We start from the raw sequence: 27,547 nt of genomic DNA on the forward strand, positions 1-27,547 counted from the left end.
GACGACAAGAGAGATGGACAACAGAGATTAATATTAGTATCCGAGACGACAAGAGAGATTAACATTAGTATCCGAGACGACAAGAGAGATTAATATTAGTATCCGAGACGACAAGAGGGATTAACATTGGTATCCGAGACGACAACAGAGATTAACATAAGTATCCGAGACGACAAGAGAGATTAACATTAGTATCCGAGACGACAAGAGAGATTAATATTAGTATCCGAGACGACAAGAGATTAACATTGGTATCCGAGACGACAACAGAGATTAACATAAGTATCCGAGACGACAAGAGAGATTAACATTAGTATCCGAGACGACAAGAGAGATTAACATTGGTATCCGAGACGACAAGAGAGATTAACATTAGTATCCGAGACGACATGAGAGGAGGACAACAGAGATTAACATTAGTATCCGAGACGACAAGAGAGATTAACATTAGTATCCGAGACGGCAAGAGAGATTAACATTAGTATCCGAGACGACAAGAGAGATTGGCATTAGTATCCGAGACGACAAGAGAGATTGGCATTAGTATCCGAGACGACAAGAGAGAGGGACAACAGAGATTAACATTAGTATCCGAGACGACAAGAGAGATTGACATTAGTATCCGAGACGACAACAGAGATTAACATTAGTATCCGAGACGACAAGACAGATATACATTAGTATCCGAGACGACAAGAGAGAGGGACAACAGAGATTAACATTAGTATCGGAGACGACAAGAGAGATTGGCATTAGTATCCTAGACGACAGGAGAGAGGGACAACAGAAATTAACATTAGTATCCGAGACGACAAGACAGATAAACATTAGTATCGGAGACGACAAGAGAGATTAACATTAGTATCCGAGACGACAAGAGAGATGGATACCTGAGGCTTACATTCTGAAAAAGAAGCATGGAGAATATAAATGTATCAAGACGGACTTTAAATATATACATGTAGTTATTCAAAGTGCCGACCTCCATAGCAGCTGGGACACACTATAAAAACACTTGTCTTTCTGTCATTACTGTAGTATCATTCAATCTGAAATGTTTCTCAAAACAATCATATACAGCGAGCTTTCCACATTAACTAAACAGGTTTACTGTATAAAACGTTTAATACCTGTTGATGGATTTAGGGAAATTAACACGACTTTGGTAAATACTTAATGCTACTTTATGAGTTTTATTCTGCAGACACTAGTGCTACTACAACCCTTGTAATGTGTCTCGTGTAACAAGGCTGACTACTCGTGTGGAATAACATGAACAATCTAGATTATAACCCGTGAACTTTGGGGTAAGGGATTGAAGATCGAGAGCATCTGGTGATGAGAACGTGATGTTTATTATCATTGATATATATATAATATGTACCGGGGACTTGTTACTCTTGTTGTTGATGAGATCTGTCTCGACAGACGTCTGAAACAAGAAGAGGAAGTTTGAACACATCATTCTGAGACCGTTCAACACATCATTCTTAGACCGTTCAAATACCGTAAAATAAGAAGTTGTCAGTATGAAGACCAGTCTATTGTCCAGCACGGCGTTGACGCCAGGAAACATCGTGGGAACCTTAGTTCTTGGTGTAGTGATCTATATTCTGTATGAAGTCATACGGTTCATGCTTTACGTGCAATACATGTGTAAAACATACCGAGATTTGCCTGGCCCTGAAGGTGCACACTGGCTGTATGGTCATCTTAATAAGGTAAATATGTAGGTAAATATATATGGTCGGCACCCAATAAAGGTAGATATGTATAGGTCTCCACCAGGTAAATATATGTAGGTAAAACAGGTAAATATGTAGGTATAAGAGGTAAATTTGAGATATTCAGGTGGTTAATGTGAAGGTGAAACAGCCAAGAGAAATTAACATTAGTATCCGAGACGACAGGAGAGAGGGACAACAAAGATTAACATTAGTATCCGAGACGACAGGAGAGAGGGACAAAAGAGATTAACATTAGTATCCGAGACGACAGGTGAGGGACAAAAGAGATTAACATTAGTATCCGAGACGACAAGAGAGATAACATTAGTATCCGAGACGACAAGAGAGATTAACATTAGTATCCGAGACGACAGGAGAGAGGGACAACAGAGATTAACATTAGTATCCGAGACGACAGGAGAGAGGGACAACAGAGATTAGCATTAGTATCCAAGACGACAGGAGAGAGGGACAACAGAGATTAGCATTAGTATCCGAGACGACAACAGAGATTAACATTAGTATCCGAGACGACAACAGAGAGGGACAACAGATATTAACATTAGTATCCGAGACGACAGGAGAGAGGGACAACAGAGATTAACATTAGTATCCGAGACGACATGAGAGGAGGACAACAGAGATTAACATTAGTATCCGAGACGACAAGAGAGATTAACATTAGTATCCGAGACGACAAGAGAGAGGGACAACAGATATTAACATTAGTATCCGAGACGACAGGAGAGAGGGACAACAGAGATTAACATTAGTATCCGAGACGACATGAGAGGAGGACAACAGAGATTAACATTAGTATCCGAGACGACAGGAGAGAGGGACAACAGAGATTAACATTAGTATCTGAGACGACAAGAGAGAGGGACAACAGAGATTAACATTAGTATCCGAGACGACAGGAGAGAGGGACAACAGAGATTAACATTAGTATCCGAGACGACAACAGAGATTAACATCAGTATTCGAGACGACAGGAGAGAGGGACAACAGAGATTAACATTAGTATCCGAGACGAATAGAGAGATGGACAACAGAGATTAACATTAGTATCCGAGACGACAAGAGAGATGGACAACAGAGATTAATATTAGTATCCGAGACGACAAGAGAGATTAACATTAGTATCCGAGACGACAAGAGAGATTAATATTAGTATCCGAGACGACAAGAGGGATTAACATTGGTATCCGAGACGACAACAGAGATTAACATAAGTATCCGAGACGACAACAGAGATTAACATTAGTATCCGAGACGACAAGAGAGATTAATATTAGTATCCGAGACGACAAGAGAGATTAACATTGGTATCCGAGACGACAACAGAGATTAACATAAGTATCCGAGACGACAACAGAGATTAACATTAGTATCCGAGACGACAAGAGAGATTAATATTAGTATCCGAGACGGCAAGAGAGATTAACATTGGTATCCGAGACGACAATAGAGATTAACATAAGTATCCGAGACGACAAGAGAGATTAACATTAGTATCCGAGACGACATGAGAGGAGAACAACAGAGATTAACATTAGTATCCGAGACGATAAGAGAGAGGGACAACAAAGATTAACATTAGTATCCGAGACGACAACAGAGATTAACATCAGTATCCGAGACGACAGGAGAGAGGGACAATAGAGATAAACATTAGTATCCGAGACGACAAGACAGATAAACATTAGTATCCGAGACGACAAGAGAGAGGGACAACAGAGATTAGCATTAGTATCCGAGACGACAGGAGAGAGGGACAACAGAGATTAGCATTAGTATCCGAGACGACAACAGAGATTAACATTAGTATCTGAGACGACAAGAGAGAGGGACAACACATATTAACATAAGTATCCGAGACGACAAGAGAGATGGACAACAGAGATTAACATTAGTATCCGAGACGACAAGAGAGAGGGACAAGAGAGATTAATATTAGTATCCGAGACGACAAGAGAGATTAACATTAGTATCCGAGACGACAAGAGAGATTAACATTAGTATCCGAGACGACAAGAGAGATTAACATTAGTATCCGAGACGACAAGAGAGAGGGACAACAGAGATTAACATTAGTATCCGAGACGACAACAGAGATTAACATTAGTATCCGAGACGACATGAGATGAGGACAACAGGGATTAACATTAGTATCCGAGACGACAAGAGAGAAGGACAACAGAGATTAACATTAGTATCCGAGACCACAAGAGAGAAGGACAACAGAGATTAACATTAGTATCGGAGACGACCACAGAGATTAACATTAGTATCCGAGACGACAAGAGAGAAGGACAACAGAGATTAACATTAGTATCCGAGACGACAACAGAGATTAACATAAGTATCCGAGACAACAAGAGAGAAGGATAACTGAGATTAATATTAGTATCCGAGACGACAAGAGAGATTAACATTAGTATCCGAGACGACAAGAGAGATGGACAAGAGAGATTAACATTAGTATCCGAGACGACAAGAGAGACGGACAACAGAGATTAACATTAGTATCCGAGACGACAAGAGAGAGGGACAACAGAGATTAACATTAGTATCCGAGACGACAATAGAGATGGACAACAGAGATTAACATTAGTATCCGAGACGACAGGAGAGAAGGACAACAGAGATGAACATTAGTATCGGAGACGACCACAGAGATTAACATTAGTATCCGAGACGACATGAGAGGAGGACAACAGAGATTAACATTAGTATCCGAGACGACATGAGAGGAGGACAACAGAGATTAACATTAGTATCCGAGACGACATGAGAGAGGGACAACAGAGATTAACATTAGTATCCGAGACGACATGAGAGGAGGACAACAGAGATTAACATTAGTATCCGAGACGACAGGAGAGAGGGACAACAGAGATTAACATTAGTATCCGAGACGACAAGAGAGAGGGACAACAGAGATTAACATTAGTATCCGAGACAACAGGAGAGAGGGACAACAGAGATTAACATTAGTATCCGAGACGACAACAGAGATTAACATCAGTATTCGAGACGACAGGAGAGAGGGACAACAGAGATTAACATTAGTATCCGAGACGAAAAGAGAGATGGACAACAGAGATTAACATTAGTATCCGAGACGACAAGAGAGATGGACAACAGAGATTAATATTAGTATCCGAGACGACAAGAGAGATTAATATTAGTATCCGAGACGACAAGAGGGATTAACATTGGTATCCGAGACGACAACAGAGATTAACATAAGTATCCGAGACGACAACAGAGATTAACATTAGTATCCGAGACGACAAGAGAGATTAATATTAGTATCCGAGACGACAAGAGAGATTAACATTGGTATCCGAGACGACAACAGAGATTAACATAAGTATCCGAGACGACAAGAGAGATTAACATAAGTATCCAAGACGACAAGAGAGATTAACATTGGTATCCGAGACGACAAGAGAGATTAACATTAGTATCCGAGACGACATGAGAGGAGGACAACAGAGATTAACATTAGTATCCGAGACGACAAGAGAGATTAACATTAGTATCCGAGACGACAAGAGAGATTAACATTAGTATCCGAGACGACAAGAGAGATTGGCATTAGTATCCGAGACGACAAGAGAGATTGGCATTAGTATCCGAGACGACAAGAGAGAGGGACAACAGAGATTAACATTAGTATCCGAGACGACAAGAGAGATTGACATTAGTATCCGAGACGACAACAGAGATTAACATTAGTATCCGAGACGACAAGACAGATATACATTAGTATCCGAGACGACAAGAGAGAGGGACAACAGAGATTAACATTAGTATCGGAGACGACAAGAGAGATTGGCATTAGTATCCTAGACGACAGGAGAGAGGGACAACAGAGATTAACATTAGTATCCGAGACGACAAGAGAGAGGGACAACAGAGATTAGCATTAGTATCCGAGACGACAGGAGAGAGGGACAACAGAGATTAGCATTAGTATCCGAGACGACAACAGAGATTAACATTAGTATCTGAGACGACAAGAGAGAGGGACAACAGATATTAACATAAGTATCCGAGACGACAAGAGAGATGGACAACAGGGATTAACATTAGTATCCGAGACGACAAGAGAGAAGGACAACAGAGATTAACATTAGTATCCGAGACGACAAGAGAGAAGGACAACAGAGATTAACATTAGTATCCGAGACCACAAGAGAGAAGGACAACAGAGATGAACATTAGTATCGGAGACGACCACAGAGATTAACATTAGTATCCGAGACGACAAGAGAGAAGGACAACAGAGATTAACATTAGTATCCGAGACGACAACAGAGATGGACAACAGAGATTAACATTAGTATCCGAGACAACATAGATTAACATTAGTATCCGAGACGACAAGAGAGAGGGACAACAGAGATAACATCAGTATCCGAGACGACAAGAGAGAGGGACAACAGAGATTAGCATTAGTATCCGAGACGACAAGAGAGAGGGACAACAGAGATTAGCATTAGTATCCGAGACGACAACAGAGATTAACATTAGTATCCGAGACGACAAGAGAGAAGGATAACAGAGATTAACATTAGTATCCGAGACGACAACAGAGATTAACATTAGTATCCGAGACGACAAGAGAGAAGGATAACTGAGGCTTACGTTCTAAAAAAAAGAAACATGGAGAATATGCATGTATCAAGACGGACTTTAAATATATACATGTGTAGTTATTCAAAGTGCTTTTTTTTACCTCCATACCAGCTGGGACACGCTATAAAACATTTGTCTTTCTGTCATTACTGTAGTATCATGAAATCAGAAATGTATTCATGTTGCTCAAAATAATCATATAAAGCGAGTTTTCCACATCAACTAAACAGGTTTACTACATAAAATGTTAATACCTGTTGATGGATTTTGGAAAATTAACACGACTTTGGAACTATTCTGCAGACACTACCCTGGTAATGTATCTCGTGTACCAAGGGAGACTACTCGTGTGAAATAACATGAACGATCTAGATTATAACCTGTGAACTTTGGGGTTACGGAGTTAAGATCGAGGGCAGCTGGTGATGAGAACGTGATGTTTATTATCATTGATATATATATATAATATGTACTTGGGACTTGTGACTCTTGTTGTTGATGAGATCTGTCTCGACAGACGGCCGAAAAAAGAAGAGGAAGTTTGTATATAGCACCACCACTTGTTTACAAACACATCATTCTGAGACCGTTCAAATACCGTAAAATAGGAAGTTGTCAACTAGTATGATGACCAGTCTATTGTCCAGCACGGCTTTGACGCCAGGAAACATCGTTGGAACCTTAGTTCTTGGTGTAGTGATCTATATTCTGTATGAAGTCATACGGTTCATGCTATACGTACAATACATGTGTAAAACATACCGAGATTTACCTGGCCCTGAAGGTGCACACTGGCTGTATGGTCATCTCAATCAGGTAAATATGTAGGTAAATATATATGGTCGGCACCCAATAAAGGTAGATATGTATAGGTCTCCACCAGGTAAATATGTGGGTAAAACAGGTGGTAAATGAGAAGGTAAATGTGTAGGTCTCCACCAGAAAAATATGGTCTCCACGCACCCTATATAGGTAGATACACGCTATAGGTCTCCACCAGGTTAATATGGTATCCACCCTATATAGGTACAGTAGATACACGCTATAGGTCTCCACCAGGTTAATATGGTATCCACCCTATATAGGTAGATACATATGTATGTCTGCCTCCACAAGGTAAAACTCTAAAGTTTATATCTTTTAATTTTGAAGTGAATCAATAATGAGTGGCATTAAGGAGAATTCTTACTCCACCTGTATATTTGATACGTGACATTCTACAATGCTCCACCTGTATATTTGATACATGACATTCTACAATGCTCCACCTGTATATTTGATATGTGACATTCTACAATATTCCACCTGTATATTTGTTATGTGACATTTTACAATGCCCCACCTCTATATTTGGTATGTGACATTTTACAATGCTCCACCTGTATATTTGATACGTGACATTCTACAATGCTCCACCTGTATATTTGATACATGACATTCTAAAATGCGGCCACCTGTATATTTGATACATGACATTCTACAATACTCCACCTGTATATTTGTTATGCGACATTTTACAATGCCCCACCTCTATATTTGATACGTGACATTCTAAAATGCTCCACCTGTATATTTGATACATGACATTCTACAATGCGGCCACCTGTATATTTGATACATGACATTCTACAATGCTCCACCTGTATATTTGATACATGACATTCTACAATACTCCACCTGTATATTTGGTACCTGACATTCTACAATACTCCACATCTGTATTTATCTCTAGAGGGTGACAACCCTGAATCTATCTGTTTTTATCTTTATTTAGCTTCCTAAGACAAGCCATGAAAGACTTGAGTATGGGATGAAGAACACGACACGGTTTCCTCGGTACTATAGGTTTTGGTCAGGTCCCAGGGCAAATATCGTTCTCAACCATCCAGAAACTATCAAAGTGGTCATCAAGACAGCAGGTATGATAGTTACCTGTCCTGAATGTGTTAGAACCTGTTTATCATGTAAACTTTATATGTTTAAAGTGATCAATACAATATATAAATTGATGGTGATGTTCCAGAGCCTATATAAATAAATGCTTATGCTATATGTTACAGAGTCTTTATAAATAAATGTTTTGTTCCAGAGCCTTTATAAATAAATGTTTTGTTACAGAGCCTATATAAACCACTGTTTTGCTATGTTACAGAGCCTATATAAACCACTGTTTTGCTATGTTACAGAGCCTATATAAACCACTGTTTTGTTACAGAGCCTATATAAACCACTGTTTTGTTACAGAGCCTATATAAACCACTGTTTTGTTACAGAGCCTATATAAACCACTGTTTTGTTACAGAGCCTATATAAACCACTGTTTTGTTACAGAGCCTATATAAACCACTGTTTTGTTACAGAGCCTATATAAACCACTGTTTTGTTACAGAGCCTATATAAACCAATGTTTTGCTATGTTACAGAGCCTATATAAACCAATGTTTTGTTACAGAGCCTATATAAACCAATGTTTTGTTACAGAGCCTATATAAACCAATGTTTTGTTACAGAGTCTATATAAACCAATGTTTTGTTACAGAGCCTATATAAACCACTGTTTTGTTACAGAGCCTATATAAACCAATGTTTTGTTACAGAGCCTATATAAACCAATGTTTTGCTATGTTACAGAGCCTATATAAACCACTGTTATGTTACAGAGCCTATATAAACCACTGTTTTGTTACAGAGCCTATATAAACCAATGTTTTGTTACAGAGCCTATATAAACCACTGTTTTGTTACAGAGCCTATATAAACCACTGTTTTGTTACAGAGCCTATATAAACCAATGTTTTGTTACAGAGTCTATATAAACCACTGTTTTGTTACAGAGCCTATATAAACCACTGTTTTGTTACAGAGCCTATATATAAACCAATGTTTTGTTACAGAGCCTATATATAAACCAATGTTTTGTTACAGAGCCTATATAAACCAATGTTTTGTTACAGAGCCTATATAAACCACTGTTTTGTTACAGAGCCTATATAAACCACTGTTTTGTTACAGAGCCTATATAAACCACTGTTATGTTACAGAGCCTATATAAACCACTGTTTTGTTACAGAGCCTATATAAACCACTGTTTTGTTACAGAGCCTATATAAACCACTGTTTTGTTACAGAGCCTATATAAACCACTGTTTTGCTATGTTACAGAGCCTATATAAACCACTGTTTTGTTACAGAGCCTATATAAACCACTGTTTTGTTACAGAGCCTATATAAACCACTGTTTTGTTACAGAGTCTATATAAACCACTGTTTTGTTACAGAGCCTATATAAACCACTGTTTTGTTACAGAGCCTATATAAACCACTGTTTTGTAAAAGAGCCTATATAAACCACTGTTTTGTTACAGAGCCTATATAAACCACTGTTTTGTTACAGAGTCTATATAAACCACTGTTTTGTTACAGAGCCTATATGTAAACCACTGCTATGTTACAGAGCCTATATAAACCACTGTTTTGTTACAGAGTCTATATAAACCACTGTTTTGTTACAGAGCCTATATAAACCAATGTTTTGTTACAGAGCCTATATAAACCAATGTTTTGTTACAGAGTCTATATAAACCACTGTTTTGTTACAGAGCCTATATAAACCACTGTTTTGTTACAGAGTCTATATAAACCACTGTTTTGTTACAGAGCCTATATATAAACAACTGTTTTGTTACAGAGCCTATATAAACCACTGTTTTGTTACAGAGCCTATATATAAACCACTGTTTTGTTACAGAGCCTATATGTAAACCACTGTTTTGTTACAGAGCCTATATATAAACAACTGTTTTGTTACAGAGCCTATATAAACCAATGTTTTGTTACAGAGCCTATATAAACCACTGTTATGTTACAGAGCCTAAGCCGACAGGATTTGGAGGCTCCTATAGACATGCCTTACCCTGGCTGGGCCCAGGATTACTCATCGCCGGGGGTAAGAAATGGGCCCGATCTCGACGTTTACTTACACCAGCCTTTCATTTTGATGTCTTACGACCATATATGGATATCTACAATGAGGCAGCAGAGGAACTCTTGGTAAGCTGTTATCATTAACCAGGGGACTGTTATAATTAATCAGGGTACTGCTATCATTAACCAGGGGAGATGTTATCATTAACCAGGGGAGATGTTATCATTACACAGAGGAACTGTTATCATTAACCAGGGGACTGTTATCATTAACCAGGGAACTGTTATCATTAACCAGGGGAACTGTTATCATTAACCAGGGGAACTGTTATCATTAACCAGGGGAACTGTTATCATTAACCAGGGGAACTGTTATCATTAACCAGGGGAACTGTTATCATTAACCAGGGGAGATGTTATCATTAACCAGGGGAACTGTTATCATTAACCAGGGGAACTGTTATCATTAACCAGGGGAACTGTTATCATTAACCAGGGGAACTGTTATCATTAACCAGGGGAACTGTTATCATTAACCAGGGGACTGTTATCATTAACCAGGGGACTGTTATCATTTACCTGGGAACTGTTATCATTAACCAGGGGAACTGTTATCATTAACCAGGGGAGATGTTATCATTAACCAGGGGAACTGTTATCATTAACCAGGGGAACTGTTATCATTAACCAGGGGAACTGTTATCATTAACCAGGGAACTGTTATCATTAACCAGGGGAACTGTTATCATTAACCAGGGAACTGTTATCATTAACCAGGGATCTGTTATCATTAACCAGGGGAACTGTTATCATTAACCAGGGAACTGTTATCATTAACCAGGGGAACTGTTATCATTAACCAGGGGAGATGTTATCATTAACCAGGGAAACTGTTATCATTAACCAGGGGAACTGTTATCATTAACCAGGGGACTGTTATCATTAACCAGGGGAACTGTTATCATTAACCAGGGGACTGTTATCATTACACAGGGGAACTGTTATCATTAACCAGGGGAACTGTTATCATTAACCAGGGGAACTGTTATCATTACACAGGGGAACTGTTATCATTAACCAGGGGAACTGTTATCATTAACCAGGGGAACTGTTATCATTAACCAGGGGAACTGTTATTATTGCACAGGGGAACTGTTATTATTACACAGGGGGACTGTTATCATTAACCAGGGGTACTGTTATCATTAACCAGGGGAACTGTTATTATTACACAGGGGAACTGTTATTATTACACAGGGGAACTGTTATCATTAACCAGGGGAACTGTTATCATTAACCAGGGGAATTGTTATCATTAACCAGGGGAACTGTTATCATTAACCAGGGGAGATGTTATTATTAACCAGGGGAATTGTTATCATTAACCAGGGGAGATGTTATCATTAACCAGGGGAGTTGTTATCATTAACCAGGGGAACTGTTATCATTAACCAGGGGAGATATTATCATTAACCAGGGGAACTGTTATCATTAACCAGGGGAACTGTTATCATTAACCAGGGGAATTGTTATCATTAACCAGGGGAACTGTTATCATTAACCAGGGGAGATGTTATCATTAACCAGGGGAATTGTTATCATTAACCAGGGGAGATGTTATCATTAACCAGGGGAGTTGTTATCATTAACCAGGGGAACTGTTATCATTAACCAGGGGAGATATTATCATTAACCAGGGGAACTGTTATCATTAACCAGGGGAACTGTTATCATTAACCAGGGGAACTGTTATCATTAACCAGGGGAGTTGTTATCATTAACCAGGGGAACTGTTATCATTAACCAGGGGAACTGTTATCATTAACCAGGGGAACTGTTATCATTAACCAGGGGACTGTTATCATTAACCAGGGGAACTGTTATCATTAACCAGGGGACTGTTATCATTAACCAGGGGAACTGTTATCATTAACCAGGGGAACTGTTATCATTAACCAGGGGAGCTGTTATCATTAACCAGGGGAACTGTTATCATTAACCAGGGGAACTGTTATCATTAACCAGGGGAACTGTTATCATTAACCAGGGAACTGTTATCATTAACCAGGGGAACTGTTATCATTAACCAGGGAACTGTTATCATTAACCAGGGGAACTGTTATCATTAACCAGGGAAGATGTTATCATTAACCAGGGAAACTGTTATCATTAACCAGGGGAACTGTTATCATTAACCAGGGGAGATGTTATCATTAACCAGGGGAACTGTTATCATTAACCAGGGGAACTGTTATCATTAACCAGGGGAACTGTTATTATTGCACAGGGGAACTGTTATTATTACACAGGGGGACTGTTATCATTAACCAGGGGTACTGTTATCATTAACCAGGGGAACTGTTATTATTGCACAGGGAACTGTTATTATTACACAGGGGAACTGTTATCATTAACCAGGGGAACTGTTATCATTAACCAGGGGAATTGTTATCATTAACCAGGGGAACTGTTATCATTAACCAGGGGAATTGTTATCATTAACCAGGGGAACTGTTATCATTAACCAGGGGAACTGTTATCATTAACCAGGGGAGTTGTTATCATTAACCAGGGGAACTGTTATCATTAACCAGGGGAGATGTTATCATTAACCAGGGGAACTGTTATCATTAACCAGGGGAACTGTTATTATTGCACAGGGGAACTGTTATTATTACACAGGGGGACTGTTATCATTAACCAGGGGAACTGTTATCATTAACCAGGGGGACTGTTATCATTAACCAGGGGAACTGTTATCATTAACCAGGGGAACTGTTATCATTAACCAGGGGGACTGTTATCATTAACCAGGGGAATTGTCCAGACAATCAATGAAATTGCTTAACAGATGATTCAAATTTTGCGGCAAAGGTTGTCAACTACAGGAATAACCAAAATTTAATTCAACAGTAACATTGTTTATTTGTTTCTTTCCTGTATGATATTTCAAGAATTTAATTTTTGCCTTGCTATATTTTAGTTAATTCTACGATATTCCATTCATATTTTACTGTAAAAAAAAAAAGAAACTGGAAATGTGAATATATTGCATTATTGATATATTCTAGAAAAACATCGGCACGTGTGCGGAGAAGGGTGAGAGTTTTGAGACTTTCCATGTGGTGAGTGCCTGTACTCTAGACATCATCCTGAGGTGTGCCTTCTCCTACTGTACCAACTGTCAGAACCTCGGGTACGCTCTACTCTTATATCATTGTCTCACTACTCCCATCTAACACATAATATCATCTCACAATTCTCATATCATAAAACACGACCCACATATCTCCAAACTCTCATCTAACACATAATATCATCTCACAATTCTCATATCATAAAACCCGACCCACATATCTCCAAACTCTCATCTAACACATAATATCATCTCACAATTCTCATATCATAAAACCCGACCCACATATCTCCAAACTCTCATCTAACACATAATATCATCTCACAATTCTCATATCATAAAACCTGACCCACATATCTCCAAACTCTCATCTAACACATAATATCATCTCACAATTCTCATATCATAAAACCCGACCCACATATCTCCAAACTCTCATCTAACACATAATATCATCTCACAATTCTCATATCATAAAACCCGACCCACATATCTCCAAACTCCCATCTAACACATATATCAACTCATACAACTCTCATCACCACACAACTCACATCTTGCACAACTCACATCTCACACAACTCTTGTTTACATAAATCTTGTGTATCTTATTAACTACAGTTTGCATCACATGTATTCATTTCTGGTATTCAAACAACCATCATGAAGAACATCAAACATGTATCTGAGTTAATGAAGTCCTGTATATAAATATGTAGATGTTATATTAATGTGCATCTAGAGTAGTCTTAAAGTGAAAAGGGTTTGAATATAAGTCATGCAATGATAAGTCATGTTGTCAATCTGTTTGATGTTAATGGTTTAGATTAAACATATTTTATTTGAAAAAATCAAAATAAAATTTGACACAAATTAAACATCTTAGGAACCTCCTCTTCCATGTTATAGTGAGTTTCTGATGATACTTTGTAGAGAGAGTCACCCCTATGTAACAGCCGTGAAGGAGTTAGCGGAGACCTGGGGAGAGAGGAGTCGGTGAGTGTGAATCATGTAGTCTCAACTCTACTAGGTCTGTGTCAGTAAAGTTCTGTCTTCTGTCCGCAACATTAACACAGATGATAGCTTGTGACACAACAAATCTCGCTTTTAAAATGCTAGAAGAGAAAATGTAGTAGAGTACTCAAAATAAGAGATATGGTTTAGTACCCAGTAGAGAACTTATGTTGAGTACCCAGTAGAGACATTATATTTGAGTACCCAGTAGAGATATTATGTTTATTACCCAGTAGAGATATTATGTTTTATTACCCAGTAGAGATATTATGTTGAGTACTCAGAAGAGATATTATATTTGAGTACCCAGTAGAGATATTATATTTGAGTACCCAGTAGAGATATTATGTTTGAGTACCCAGTAGAGATATTATGTTTGAGTACCCAGTAGAGATATTATGTTGAGTACCCAGTAGATATTATATTTGAGTACCCTGTAGAGATATTATGTTGAGTACCCAGTAGAGATATTATGTTTTATTACCCAGTAGAGACATTATGTTTGAGTACCCAGTAGAAATATTATGTTGAGTACCCAGTAGAGATATTATGTTGAGTACCCAGTAGAGATATTATATTTGAGTACCAAGTAGAGATATTATGTTTTATTACCCAGTAGAGATATTATGTTTTCTTACCCAGTAGATATATTATGTTTGAGTACCTAGTAGAGATATTATGTTGAGTACCCAGTAGAGATATTATGCTTGAGCACCCAGTAGAGATATTATGCTTGAGCACCCAGTAGAGACATTATATTTGAGTACCCACTAGAGATATTATGTTTTCTTACCCAGTAGAGATATTATGTTGAGTACCCAGTAGAGATATTATGTTTTATTACCCAGTAGAGATATTATATTTGAGTATCCAGTAGAGATATTATGTTGAGTACCCAGTAGAGACATTATATTTGAGTACCCAGTAGAGATATTATGTTTGAGTACCCAGTAGAGATATTATGTTTGAGTACCCAGTAGAGATATTCTGTTTGAGTACCCAGTAGAGATATTATGTTTTATTACCCAGTAGAGATATTATGTTTGAGTGCCCAGTAGAGATATTATGTTTGAGTATCCAGTAGAGAAATTATGTTTTATTTCCCAGTAGAGATATTATGTTTGATTACCCAGTAGAGATATTATGTTGAATACCCAGTAGAGATATTATGTTTGAGTACCCAGTAGAGATATTATGTTTGAGTATCTAGTAGAGAAATTATGTTTTATTTCCCAGTAGAGATATTATGTTTGAGTATCCAGTAGAGATATTATGTTGAATACCCAGTAGAGATATTATGTTTGAGTATCCAGTAGAGATATTATGTTTTATTACTCAGTAGAGATATTATGTTGAGTACCCAGTAGAGATATTATGTTTTATTACCCAGTAGAGATATTATGTTTGAGTACCCAGTAGAGATATTATGTTGAGTACCCAGTAGAGATATTATGTTGAGTACCCAGTAGAGATATCATGTTGAGTACCCAGTAGATATCATGTTGAGTACCCAGTAGAGATATTATATTTGAGTAACCAGTAGAGATATTAAGTTGAGTACGCAGTAGAGATATTATGTTTGAGTACCCAGTAGAAATATTATGTTGAGTACCCAGTAGAGATATTATGTTGAGTACCCAGTAGAGATATTATATTTGAGTACCAAGTAGAGATATTATGTTTTATTACCCAGTAGAGATATTATGTTTTCTTACCCAGTAGATATATTATGTTTGAGTACCTAGTAGAGATATTATGTTGAGTACCCAGTAGAGATATTATGCTTGAGCACCCAGTAGAGATATTATGCTTGAGCACCCAGTAGAGACATTATATTTGAGTACCCACTAGAGATATTATGTTTTCTTACCCAGTAGAGATATTATGTTGAGTACCCAGTAGAGATATTATGTTTTATTACCCAGTAGAGATATTATATTTGAGTATCCAGTAGAGATATTATGTTGAGTACCCAGTAGAGACATTATATTTGAGTACCCAGTAGAGATATTATGTTTGAGTACCCAGTAGAGATATTATGTTTGAGTACCCAGTAGAGATATTCTGTTTGAGTACCCAGTAGAGATATTATGTTTTATTACCCAGTAGAGATATAATGTTTGAGTACCCAGTAGAGATATTATGTTTGAGTATCCAGTAGAGAAATTATGTTTTATTTCCCAGTAGAGATATTATGTTTGATTACCCAGTAGAGATATTATGTTGAATACCCAGTAGAGATATTATGTTTGAGTATCTAGTAGAGAAATTATGTTTTATTTCCCAGTAGAGATATTATGTTTGAGTACCCAGTAGAGATATTCTGTTTGAGTACCCAGTAGAGATATTATGTTTTATTACCCAGTAGAGATATAATGTTTGAGTACCCAGTAGAGATATTCTGTTTGAGTACCCAGTAGAGATATTATGTTTTATTACCCAGTAGAGATATAATGTTTGAGTACCCAGTAGAGATATTATGTTTGAGTATCCAGTAGAGAAATTATGTTTTATTTCCCAGTAGAGATATTATGTTTGATTACCCAGTAGAGATATTATGTTGAATACCCAGTAGAGATATTATGTTTGAGTACCCAGTAGAGATATTATGTTTGAGTATCTAGTAGAGAAATTATGTTTTATTTCCCAGTAGAGATATTATGTTTGAGTATCCAGTAGAGATATTATGTTGAATACCCAGTAGAGATATTATGTTTGAGTATCCAGTAGAGATATTATGTTTTATTACTCAGTAGAGATATTATGTTGAGTACCCAGTAGAGATATTATGTTTTATTACCCAGTAGAGATATTATGTTTGAGTACCCAGTAGAGATATTATGTTGAGTACCCAGTAGAGATATTATGTTGAGTACCCAGTAGAGATATCATGTTGAGTACCCAGTAGATATCATGTTGAGTACCCAGTAGAGATATTATATTTGAGTAACCAGTAGAGATATTAAGTTGAGTACGCAGTAGAGATATTATGTTTGCGTACCCAGTAGAGATATTATGTTTGAGTACCCAGTAGAGATATTATGTTTTATTACCCAGTAGAGATATTATGTTTGAGTACCCAGTAGAGATATTATGTTTGAGTACCCAGTAGAGATATTATGTTTGAGTACCCAGTAGAGATATTATGTTTTATTACCCAGTAGAGACATTATGTTGAGTACCCAGTAGAGATATTATGTTGAGTACCCAGTAGAGATATTATGTTTGAGTACCCAGTAAAGATATTATGTTTTATTACCCAGTAGAGATATTATGTTGAGTACCCAGTAGAGATATTATGTTGAGTACCCAGTAGAGATATTATGTTGAGTACCCAGTAGAGATATTATTCATACATATGTACCAGTTGTACTGATATAAATCTGCTATACTGGTAGTGGAATGAAGTGTGACAGAAATTTTTCTGAGGCATCCCACTTGGATCCAAGAACTTTGATGCTTTGTTCATCTGCAAATGTGCTTTTCATTAAAAACAAGATGAGGAATCTTCATTTATTTAAATATGATGGACCTATATAAGTATTGATTTTATATTGAGAGATCCCAAAACAATGATTTATTGCATTATGATATTTTTCAGGAATCCTCTGCTGTTTCCTGACTTGATCTTCTATTTGACTAAGACTGGTCGCCGATTCAATAAAAACTGTAAATTTGTACATAAAGTGGCTGAGGATGTGATAGACCAACGCAAGCAGACTCTGGTATTGTCTGATATTATCTCAACAAAAGTCTTAAATGTTTTAAATCAGAATAGTAAATTGAAGTAATTCTTGTAAAACTGTGAGGTTTGACAGGGTTACCTCCCCTGTTGTACTTTACATCACCCGCTGATCACGCTTTATTCTTAATCAGATAAATATGGTGGATGGTTTTGATGTTATCACCTGTATTAGGATTATTTATCAGATAAATAAGGTGGAAGGTGTTGATGTAATCACCTGTATCAGGATTCTTTATCAGATAAATAAGGTGGATGGTTTTGATGTTATCACCTGTATTAGGATTATTTATCAGATAAATAAGGTGGATGGTGTTGATGTTATCACCTGTATCAGGATTATTTATCAGATAAATAAGGTGGATGGTTTTGATGTTATCACCTGTATCAGGATTATTTATCAGATAAATAAGGTGGAAGGTGTTGATGTTATCACCTGTATCAGGATTATTTATCAGATAAATAAGGTGGAAGGTGTTGATGTTATCACCTGTATCAGGATTATTTATCAGATAAACAAGGTAGATGGTTTTGATGTTATCACCTGTATCAGGATGCTGAAGTCCAGTTTGGTGTAGGTTATGCCTGTCTTCGTCTGTTGTGAACAGTTCACCCAGTATAGCTACTTACCTCCCCCAATTTACCTCACCAGTTAAAGTAACTGTCGAGTAAGTAGCGGAGATAATTAGATATAGCTTTTGCCCCTGCAATGTCCCACCCCAAAACTTTAAAGTTTTTTTTTAAATTGTTTAAATCCAGGAAGTTTTTGAAAGGCTTTCTGAGATCATACAGATATTTAGTATATATAATCGTTAGAATGCTAAGCATGATAAAATAACAACTGTTGAAAATATAAATAGAATTTTCTGTCGAACCGTTGTACATCAAAACAAAATTTGTTTGTTTTTTTTGGATTTTCAAATTTACATACATATATCTACAGTTTATGTATAAAATGTATAACTCTGGTATTGAAATTTTATATCCAAAAATGTTTCTTAAACTTGAGTGTAAGCATTTTGCAATGGCTGCCACAAGTGAGCTTTGTAATCATCGATTCACTGCTCGTGTTTGATTTGTTTACAACCATTCACCCAAAATGACTCTAGCTATCTCCCCTTATATTACACAGGAAGTTGGGGGTGTTTGTAGTTATCTCCCCTTATATTACACGGCCTCAGACCACAGTTACACTTCCGGGTCGTTGTACACGAATGTAGTACATAAGTAAATTTCAGGTATGTTACTAAATATTTTTTCCTGACTTAGCTATTGCAGATATGTTCATAATTTTAACATATATTTGTAGTGCAATATCTATTCTAGTGGGAGAATTTTGTTTTGACACCATTTGCATGTTTGTTTGTGAGGAAGGACACAGGGAGTTATAAGGTTTGAGTAGTGATATTTTGTAATTTTCCGGATTTTCCCATAATATAGAGGGGTGGTGGCATTTAAATAAAAATATCTTTCTTAAATGCCGGTCATGAGGTACTTTCCAGCTCACTGCAGATTCAGATTGAACAGTTCTACAACATATATGAAAACTAGATTTTTTGCAATGTTTTGAAATATTTTTATTTTTATTTTTCTTTGGTATAACATAGAGGGAAATTAATTGTGGTCTGAGGCCTGCATAGGAAGCTGGGGGTGTTTGTAGTTATCTCCCCTTATATTACACAGGAAGCTAGAGGTGTTTGTAGTTATTTCCCTTATATTACACAGGAAGCTGGAGGTGTTTGTAGTTATTTCCCTTATATTACACAGGAAGCTGGGGGTGTTTGTAGTTATCTCCCCTTATATTACACAGGAAGCTGGGGGTGTTTGTAGTTATTTCCCTTATATTACACAGGAAGCTGGGGGTGTTTGTAGTATCACCCCTTATATTACACAGGAAGCTGGAGGTGTTTGTAGTTATCTCCCCTTATATTACACAGGAAGCTGAGGGTGTTGTAGTATCTCCCCTTATATTACACAGGAAGCTGGAGGTGTTTGTAGTTATCTCCCCTTATATTACACAGGAAGCTGAGAGTGTTTGTAGTTATCTCCCCTTATATTACACAGGAAGCTGGGGGTGTTTGTAGTTATCTCCCCTTATATTACACAGGAAGCTGGGGGGTGTTTGTAGTTATCTCCCCTTATATTACACAGGAAGCTGAGGGTGTTTGTAGTTATCTCCCCTTATATTACACAGGAAGCTGGAGGTGTTTGTAGTTATCTCCCCTTATATTACACAGGAAGCTGGAGGTGTTCCAGAGAAGAAGTACAAAGATTTCCTGGACATTCTACTGATGGCGCGGGATGAGAATGGGAAGGGACTCACCAGGGAGGAGATCCGAAATGAAGTCGACACATTCTTATTTGAAGGTGAATTTAACTCTGTGTATCTATATCAGGATTAACAACCACTTTCATGCTTAAATACTGATCACTACCAAAAACACTGGACATTGTTACAACCCAACTTATCAGAAACTCAGTTATTTTATGTGTACTATATTAGTAACACATTTTAAGTACTGAATGTTTAAACAGAGGCTACATGAGTGGTTGTTGTGTATGGCATATCTTCCATTCTCGTTAACTATTTTTTTGTAAATTTGGAAAAATAAATAATGAAATGAAGGAAATACCATATACAACAACCCCCAGTTTGTGTAAACTGTTTCTACCATAATAGAAAAGCAATTCAGGAGATGAATTTAAAATTGTTTTGGTCAACATGTTGTGTTCTTTTCACGATACCACGATATCTAACAGATAATATCTTGACTCACTGTTTGCTGATGATAGCAAATTTTGTAAAAGAGTTCCAATCACAGTTTATAATCGTGAACAATTAAAAGATGATGTTGATACATATTTGACTAGTTTTAGTTAATACTGAAAAATGTGCCATAAGCTCCTTGATGATACATAATCCAATCTTAGTATTCTTACATGATGGGAGTTGAGTTTTAACATGTGTTAAAGACATAGGGTCTGGATAACAGAAAATCTTAACTTTTTCTAAATTTTGATTTCCATGGCCATTCTTATTCTGATATATATGTAACATTTTAATCTGCATATCATGGTGTATTTCCACCAAAAAATAAAAATAACAAAATAAAATTAAAGCCATCAAAAATCTATTCAGCCACTCGCTGTGATGGCATTTCATATTGAGTATAACTGTTATGTGGCTTCTATTGGAAGTAAACAACCCTTTTTATTAGATACATGTATTCATGGGCTGTTGTTCATTTTTTTAAGAAAAAAATTGATATTTTTAAAAAAATTGAAAATACCTACATTCTTCAAGGATTTTACAATAACGTTGTCAACCAGGTAGGATTATTGTCCAAAAATTACTATCATAGCATACCATCGTACAGTAGGAACATTGTACATTAGGAACATTGTACAGTAGGAACATTGTACATTGGGAACATTGTACAGTAGGAACATTGTACAGTAGGAACATCGTACAGTAGGAACATTCTACAGTAGGAACATCGTACAGTAGGAACATTGTACAGTAGGAACATTGTACAGTAGGAACATCGTACAGTAGGAACATCGTACAGTGGGAACATTGTACAGTAGGAACATCGTACAGTAGGAACATCGTACAGTAGGAACATTGTACAGTGGGAACATCGTACAGTAGGAACATCGTACAGTAGGAACATCGTACAGTAGGAACATTGTACAGTAGGAACATCACACAGTAGGAACATTGTACAGTAGGAACATCGTACAGTAGGAACATTGTACAGTAGGAACATCACACAGTAGGAACATTGTACACCATCGTACAGTAGGAACATTGTACAGCATCGTACAGTAGGAACATCGTACAGTAGGAACGTCGTACAGTAGGAACATCGTACAGTAGGAACATTGTACAGTAGGAACATCGTACAGTAGGAACATTGTACAGTAGGAACATCGTACAGTAGGAACATCACACAGTAAGAACATTGTACAGTAGGAACATTGTGCAGTAGGAACATTATACAGTAGGAACATTGTACAGTAGGAACATTATACAGTAGGAACATCATACAGTAGGAACATTGTACAGTAGGAACATTGTACAGTAGGAACATTGTACAGTAGGAACATCACACAGTGGGAACATTGTACAGTAGGAACATGGTACAGTGGGAACATCGTAAAGTAGGAACAATGTACAGAAATGCACATGAACTTAGCTGTATATCTTTGATTGTATTACTTTGCCTTGTATGTCTCGCCTAAAGACAGTATGTTTTAGAGGATTTTTATTCTACTGTGATACCATGTGTAGATACCCATTTCTTATAGTGTTTGTATGTATTCATCTGTGATGTTCTACTATACTTTTGTCATTGTTATGAGTTCTGTGATTGGGCAAATAGGTCTGTTGAATTGAAATAAATAAACCTATGTTAAAGTAACTGGAAGACGACAAATTCATCAAAGATTTCTGACAAATTGTACAGACTGTAAGTAGAGGATGTTACATCTAAATAATTTTCCGTTATTTTTTTTAGGTCACGATACGACAGCCAGTGCCATCTCATGGATCCTTTATGCTCTAGCGACACACCCAGAACACCAGACCAAGGTCCAGGAGGAGATTGACCGTATCCTGGAGGGCAGAGATTCTGACCGGCTCCAGTGGTCAGTATACCTTTCCAAATTTATATTGTTTGATTGATTTAAGAGAAAATGTAACTATCAGAAATATATCTTCATACACTAAATTGTCACAAGTGTTCAGGCTTGTAAACATACTGATCACCTGACCCCTACTGATGTTGATCACTTGACCCCTACTGATGTTGATCATATGACATCTCCTGATGCTGACCACTTGACCCCTACTGATTCTGATCATATGACCCCATCAAATGCTGATCACATGACCCCTACTGATGCTGATCACATGACCCCTATTGATGCTAATCACATGACCATACAGATGCTGATCACATGACCATACAGGTGCTGATCACATGACCATACAGGTGCTGATCACATGACCCATACTGACGCTTATCACCTGATCCCTACTGACACTGATCACATGACCCCTACTGATGCTGATCACATGACCCATACTGACACTGATCACATGGCCAATACTCACACTGATCACATGACCCATACCGATGCTGATCACATGACCCATATTGTATTGTTCCTGTGAATTGTTCCCATATGTACCTAGGACTGACATTACTGGTCAGACATTTTTATAACAGTTAATACTGTCATGACCTGAACACTGACAACTATTGTATAAAACTGTTGTCAGGGAGGACATGCCAAAGTTGGAGTACCTGACGATGTGTATCAAGGAGGGGATGGTTTACAGCGACAGCCATTTACCTGTCAATATGTTTTAATGTTATTATAGTCTAATCATTGTTATGTGATTGTGTTCAGTAACCAGAGATTGGGGTTATGGTTGTTTTTGTCACCAAGGTTTTACCTGGTGTTTGCTTATTTACATAATGTATAAGCCTGAATATTATCTATCCAAGAGTATATCAATATACATCTATATATATATCTATTCTAGAGTGCTTCTAGGAGCTGTATTTTTTTTTTTTTTTTTGCACACCTGTCCAATGATAAAGTTTTAGTTTTATATTTAAAGAGATTGTTTTGCCATATTATAAAGTTCTTGTGTGCAATAATACTGAAAAGGTAAATATAGGCAGGCCCAGATCCTGGTCAGTGACTGATTTGATAGACTGTTCCTGTAGTCATGGACATTTAACAGACTCTCCTGTAGGATCTACATTATATATTATATATATTAGTTCCCTAACCGGAATGAACTTATGAAACATACAACATCAGCCAATGGACCAGGATGGTTACTAAATATAAAGACCAAACTAAGATAGGCCTACTAGTAAATTTGGACTGTTGGATCTATATTGATTAATTCAAAATTACATGTATATTGTATATATTGTGTTGTGTCATAGTGGCGATTTATTGTCAGGGCACATCTTTGTGATCTCAAATACTATATGCTTAGTGACATTTCCATCTCATATACAGGAGATATAATTGGTTACTTGTGTATAAAATCAAAGAATCATTGTAATGTTTGCTTGCTTCCATATACACCAATATCATATTAAAATACAATATTTTTACATGATCGTAATTATATTTGCATAATAAAGAGTACAACATTACTTGTTTATCTGTTGTATTTCACGTGATTATGTTCCAATGTAGCATGCCCTTCCCAGGGAGGTCGTTACTTTTACCTGATTTACTTTGTACAGTTAATAAAAATACATGTTCTCTCTAATATGGACTAAGACCACAATTAAGTACCGAATAAAGTCCCCTCAGAAATGTATGTATTTCATGGAAATAAATCAAATGCCTGTTTGAACTTGATTTTTGTCTATGAATTTAATGTAAATTTATAGTAGAGATGTCAATCTATGTTTTGTGATGTAAAATATTAATATTGATCAGGTATTTTGTGCGCCAGGGTCCTGTGTGAAAAGTCCTGATTTGACCTCTACCCCTGACCCGGATGTATATAATCCACGTTGGTGACACATTTTGACAGCTATCTCCAGAAAATGCCCAACATGCTATGTTGAAACTTTTATATTTTGCTTCTCACATGTTGGTCTTGGCCAGGTGAGATGGAAAGTTGCATATGAGATATTGGGAATTTACTATGAATTTTAATGTTACAATGAAACATATAGCGAAGCTAATTGTGGTCTCGGTCCATATTATGTTATACGTTGTAATAAGTCGTGAGAGTTATCTCCCTTGTGGCAATACATCATCGTCATATACAAGATTCATCGGGTACAACTACAACAGGAAATTCAAATCTTCATCTTCGGATCACCAATACATAGTGCATATGATACATTGTGCTAATTATTTGATATATAACATAGTAACAAAATTGAGGAAGGAAGTCAACTTTATGACTCGTGCGCTGACCGGGCCTCGAACTCACGATCTACGTCACCCAATCGCCTAGCCAGAAAAATACCCGCAGCCTATTTATTAACCGAGTGTACGTGACAGCCCATACCGCTGTGTCACATCGTGAACTGAAGTGATTTTGGGGAGAATGAAGTCGCTAAAGGTTAATTAAATGTACAGGTATGTATAGGATGGCTAGACGAAGTTCCATGTACAATTTTATGGTCGTTTGTCCAAGGCCATGGTCACATTGGGGTATTGGTCAAAAAGTCCAGTAGATAACTTTTGACAAATTGACGGTCTTTTTAAGGAACAATGGAAGTTTATGGATACAATCATGTATCTGTTAAATGTAAACTATATTTATTTTACAACAATAGCCAACAACTTACATTTTGTATATCAGCTTATATTAATCATATTTGTTGGGCCAGGCTGAAGCACACAAGGGATCTTACTGTGGGAGGAACAGGAGACCCCGGGAAAAAACCCACTGTGTCACCCGACCAAGTTTTCAGATACATGTTTGTACATCTAAGGTCATGGTCATATTGAGGTCAAAGGTCATTTATCCTACAAATATAGTTTTGTTTGTCATAAAAGTTATGACTTGCTGGGTATAGTCGAATGTCAGATAAAAAATGGCAACCAAACTCACACATTCAATAACACATTTTCTTGAATGCGTGTAGGATGGCGGCAAGGTGTTGTGTTGTGTAGCTGCGCCCGAGGTCAAGGTCACATTTAGGAGATCCGGGTGTATGGCCAGGGACATATATAGATACGTCCCTGGTATGGCGTACCGCTTGTCGATTTGTTCGTCAAATGTACAATAATGTCACAGATTAATTAGGTCAACTTTGATTTTTTGTCCGGGACATAGATTTTTACTAGGTGAAGGTTTCTAACATTTAATTGTAAAATGACCACCTGTTTTGGAACTCCCATTTGCAATTCTCTGAACGATCATTTCACTCAAGTTAGACTATGTTTGCATGTTACTTGAGTTTTGAAGGACGTTTCATCGATGTTACTGATTTAATCATTTTTAACTTCATAAATGACGTCTATTTCCATATTTTTTTTTACGAAGACTAATTGTTATTGAAAAATCAATATGAAGCGTACATGTATATAATTAACGGGCAGACGAGATACACAGCTGTTGTCTGTCGGTAGGTGTTATCTCCCCTGGGCCGAGAGATTGTCGCTATAACGACGGAATCAGACCGCGAAAATCACTGAAGAGAATCATTTTCCTGGAGAACGGCAGCTTCACCGCCACACTCAACTGGCTTCCTCGATGTTTGGGAATCCCGTCTCATTGCCAATACGCATAAGTTAGTAGGGATTTATATCAGGTATTCCTATAGTATCTAACGCCCTATCAACACGGACAGTATCTTTGTATTCAATATATAATAAATACTCTCAATAACTACCGCATGGTTGCTAGGAATGGACATGATCAAAATAAAATTATTATATGTGAACGAAATATTATTGCGTGGGAATGCATGACCGCCCAGTTAAAAAACACACCGCCATCAATAAGGCAGCTTAGGTTCACAAGGCAATTAGTCCACCAACAGAATGTACATATTGTATACAAATGATAAACGGACCTTGTAGATGTCAGATTTCGTTAAAATTAAATGCTGTTTTTGTAGTAACATTATTAAATTCCGACAGAACAGACAATCAAAGAAAAACAGCAGAAATTTTATAAAAAATTCAGTGCACATGTGATGTGTTTAAGTTCTATTTCTGAAGAACTTCAAAATTTAACGTTCTTTGAATGCTATATTATTTAAGATGTGTTTGTAACACTATATAACATTCCCTCGTAACAACATGGCATCCAATACAATATTTTCTTCGCACACAATAATATTGCGTTTCCGTGTAATATTAACTCAGCATTTCTTTCGCACGCAATAAGATCTCGTTCGAACGCAATATTATCGCGTTCCCACGCAAAATTTCGTTCGCACGCAATATTAAAGCAACATTTCGTTCACATACAATAAAGTTGCGTTCCCGTGAAATATTTCGTTCGCATGCATTCATTTTATTTTATCAAGTTTGTTACTGTTTACCTCCCATGTATAATTGTTCAATTTTATTCGTTTTACACACCGTGGCTAGTCTTTGATCATGTATATAATCATCATGCTAGTACCACAAATAATTAAAATACGTTCAGTGCGCGTTTATCTTATAATTGTGGCAAGAAAATATATTTGGGGAAAATTTTAAATTATGTTGAATGAATTAGGGCGTTTTAAATACTGTAATGTAGCCGACCTTGTACACTATTGTATAGGGATCATCAGACACAGGGGTATGTATACCACATATATTGTGTGTTCTGGAATCCTAACAGGGTACTGGGTTAATAGT

The 27,547-nt window shown here is 37.0% G+C and overlaps 1 protein-coding gene across 1 annotated transcript; it reads left to right on the forward strand.

Annotated features, from left to right (window-relative positions):
• Positions 1-1,481: 1,481 nt before the first annotated feature.
• On the forward strand, positions 1,482-23,571 carry LOC117322730 (cytochrome P450 4F1-like). The gene is made up of 9 exons (XM_033877668.1): positions 1,482-1,721; positions 8,152-8,296; positions 10,246-10,427; positions 13,373-13,497; positions 14,371-14,433; positions 18,053-18,176; positions 20,431-20,560; positions 22,714-22,843; positions 23,481-23,571. Exons 1-9 carry the CDS (start codon positions 1,530-1,532, stop codon positions 23,569-23,571), a joined length of 1,182 nt encoding a protein of 393 aa, XP_033733559.1. The 5' UTR covers positions 1,482-1,529.
• Positions 23,572-27,547: the final 3,976 nt, after the last annotated feature.

Source organism: Pecten maximus, chromosome 3 (assembly GCF_902652985.1).
Source record: "Pecten maximus chromosome 3, xPecMax1.1, whole genome shotgun sequence".
Taxonomy (NCBI): Eukaryota; Metazoa; Mollusca; class Bivalvia; order Pectinida; family Pectinidae; genus Pecten; species Pecten maximus.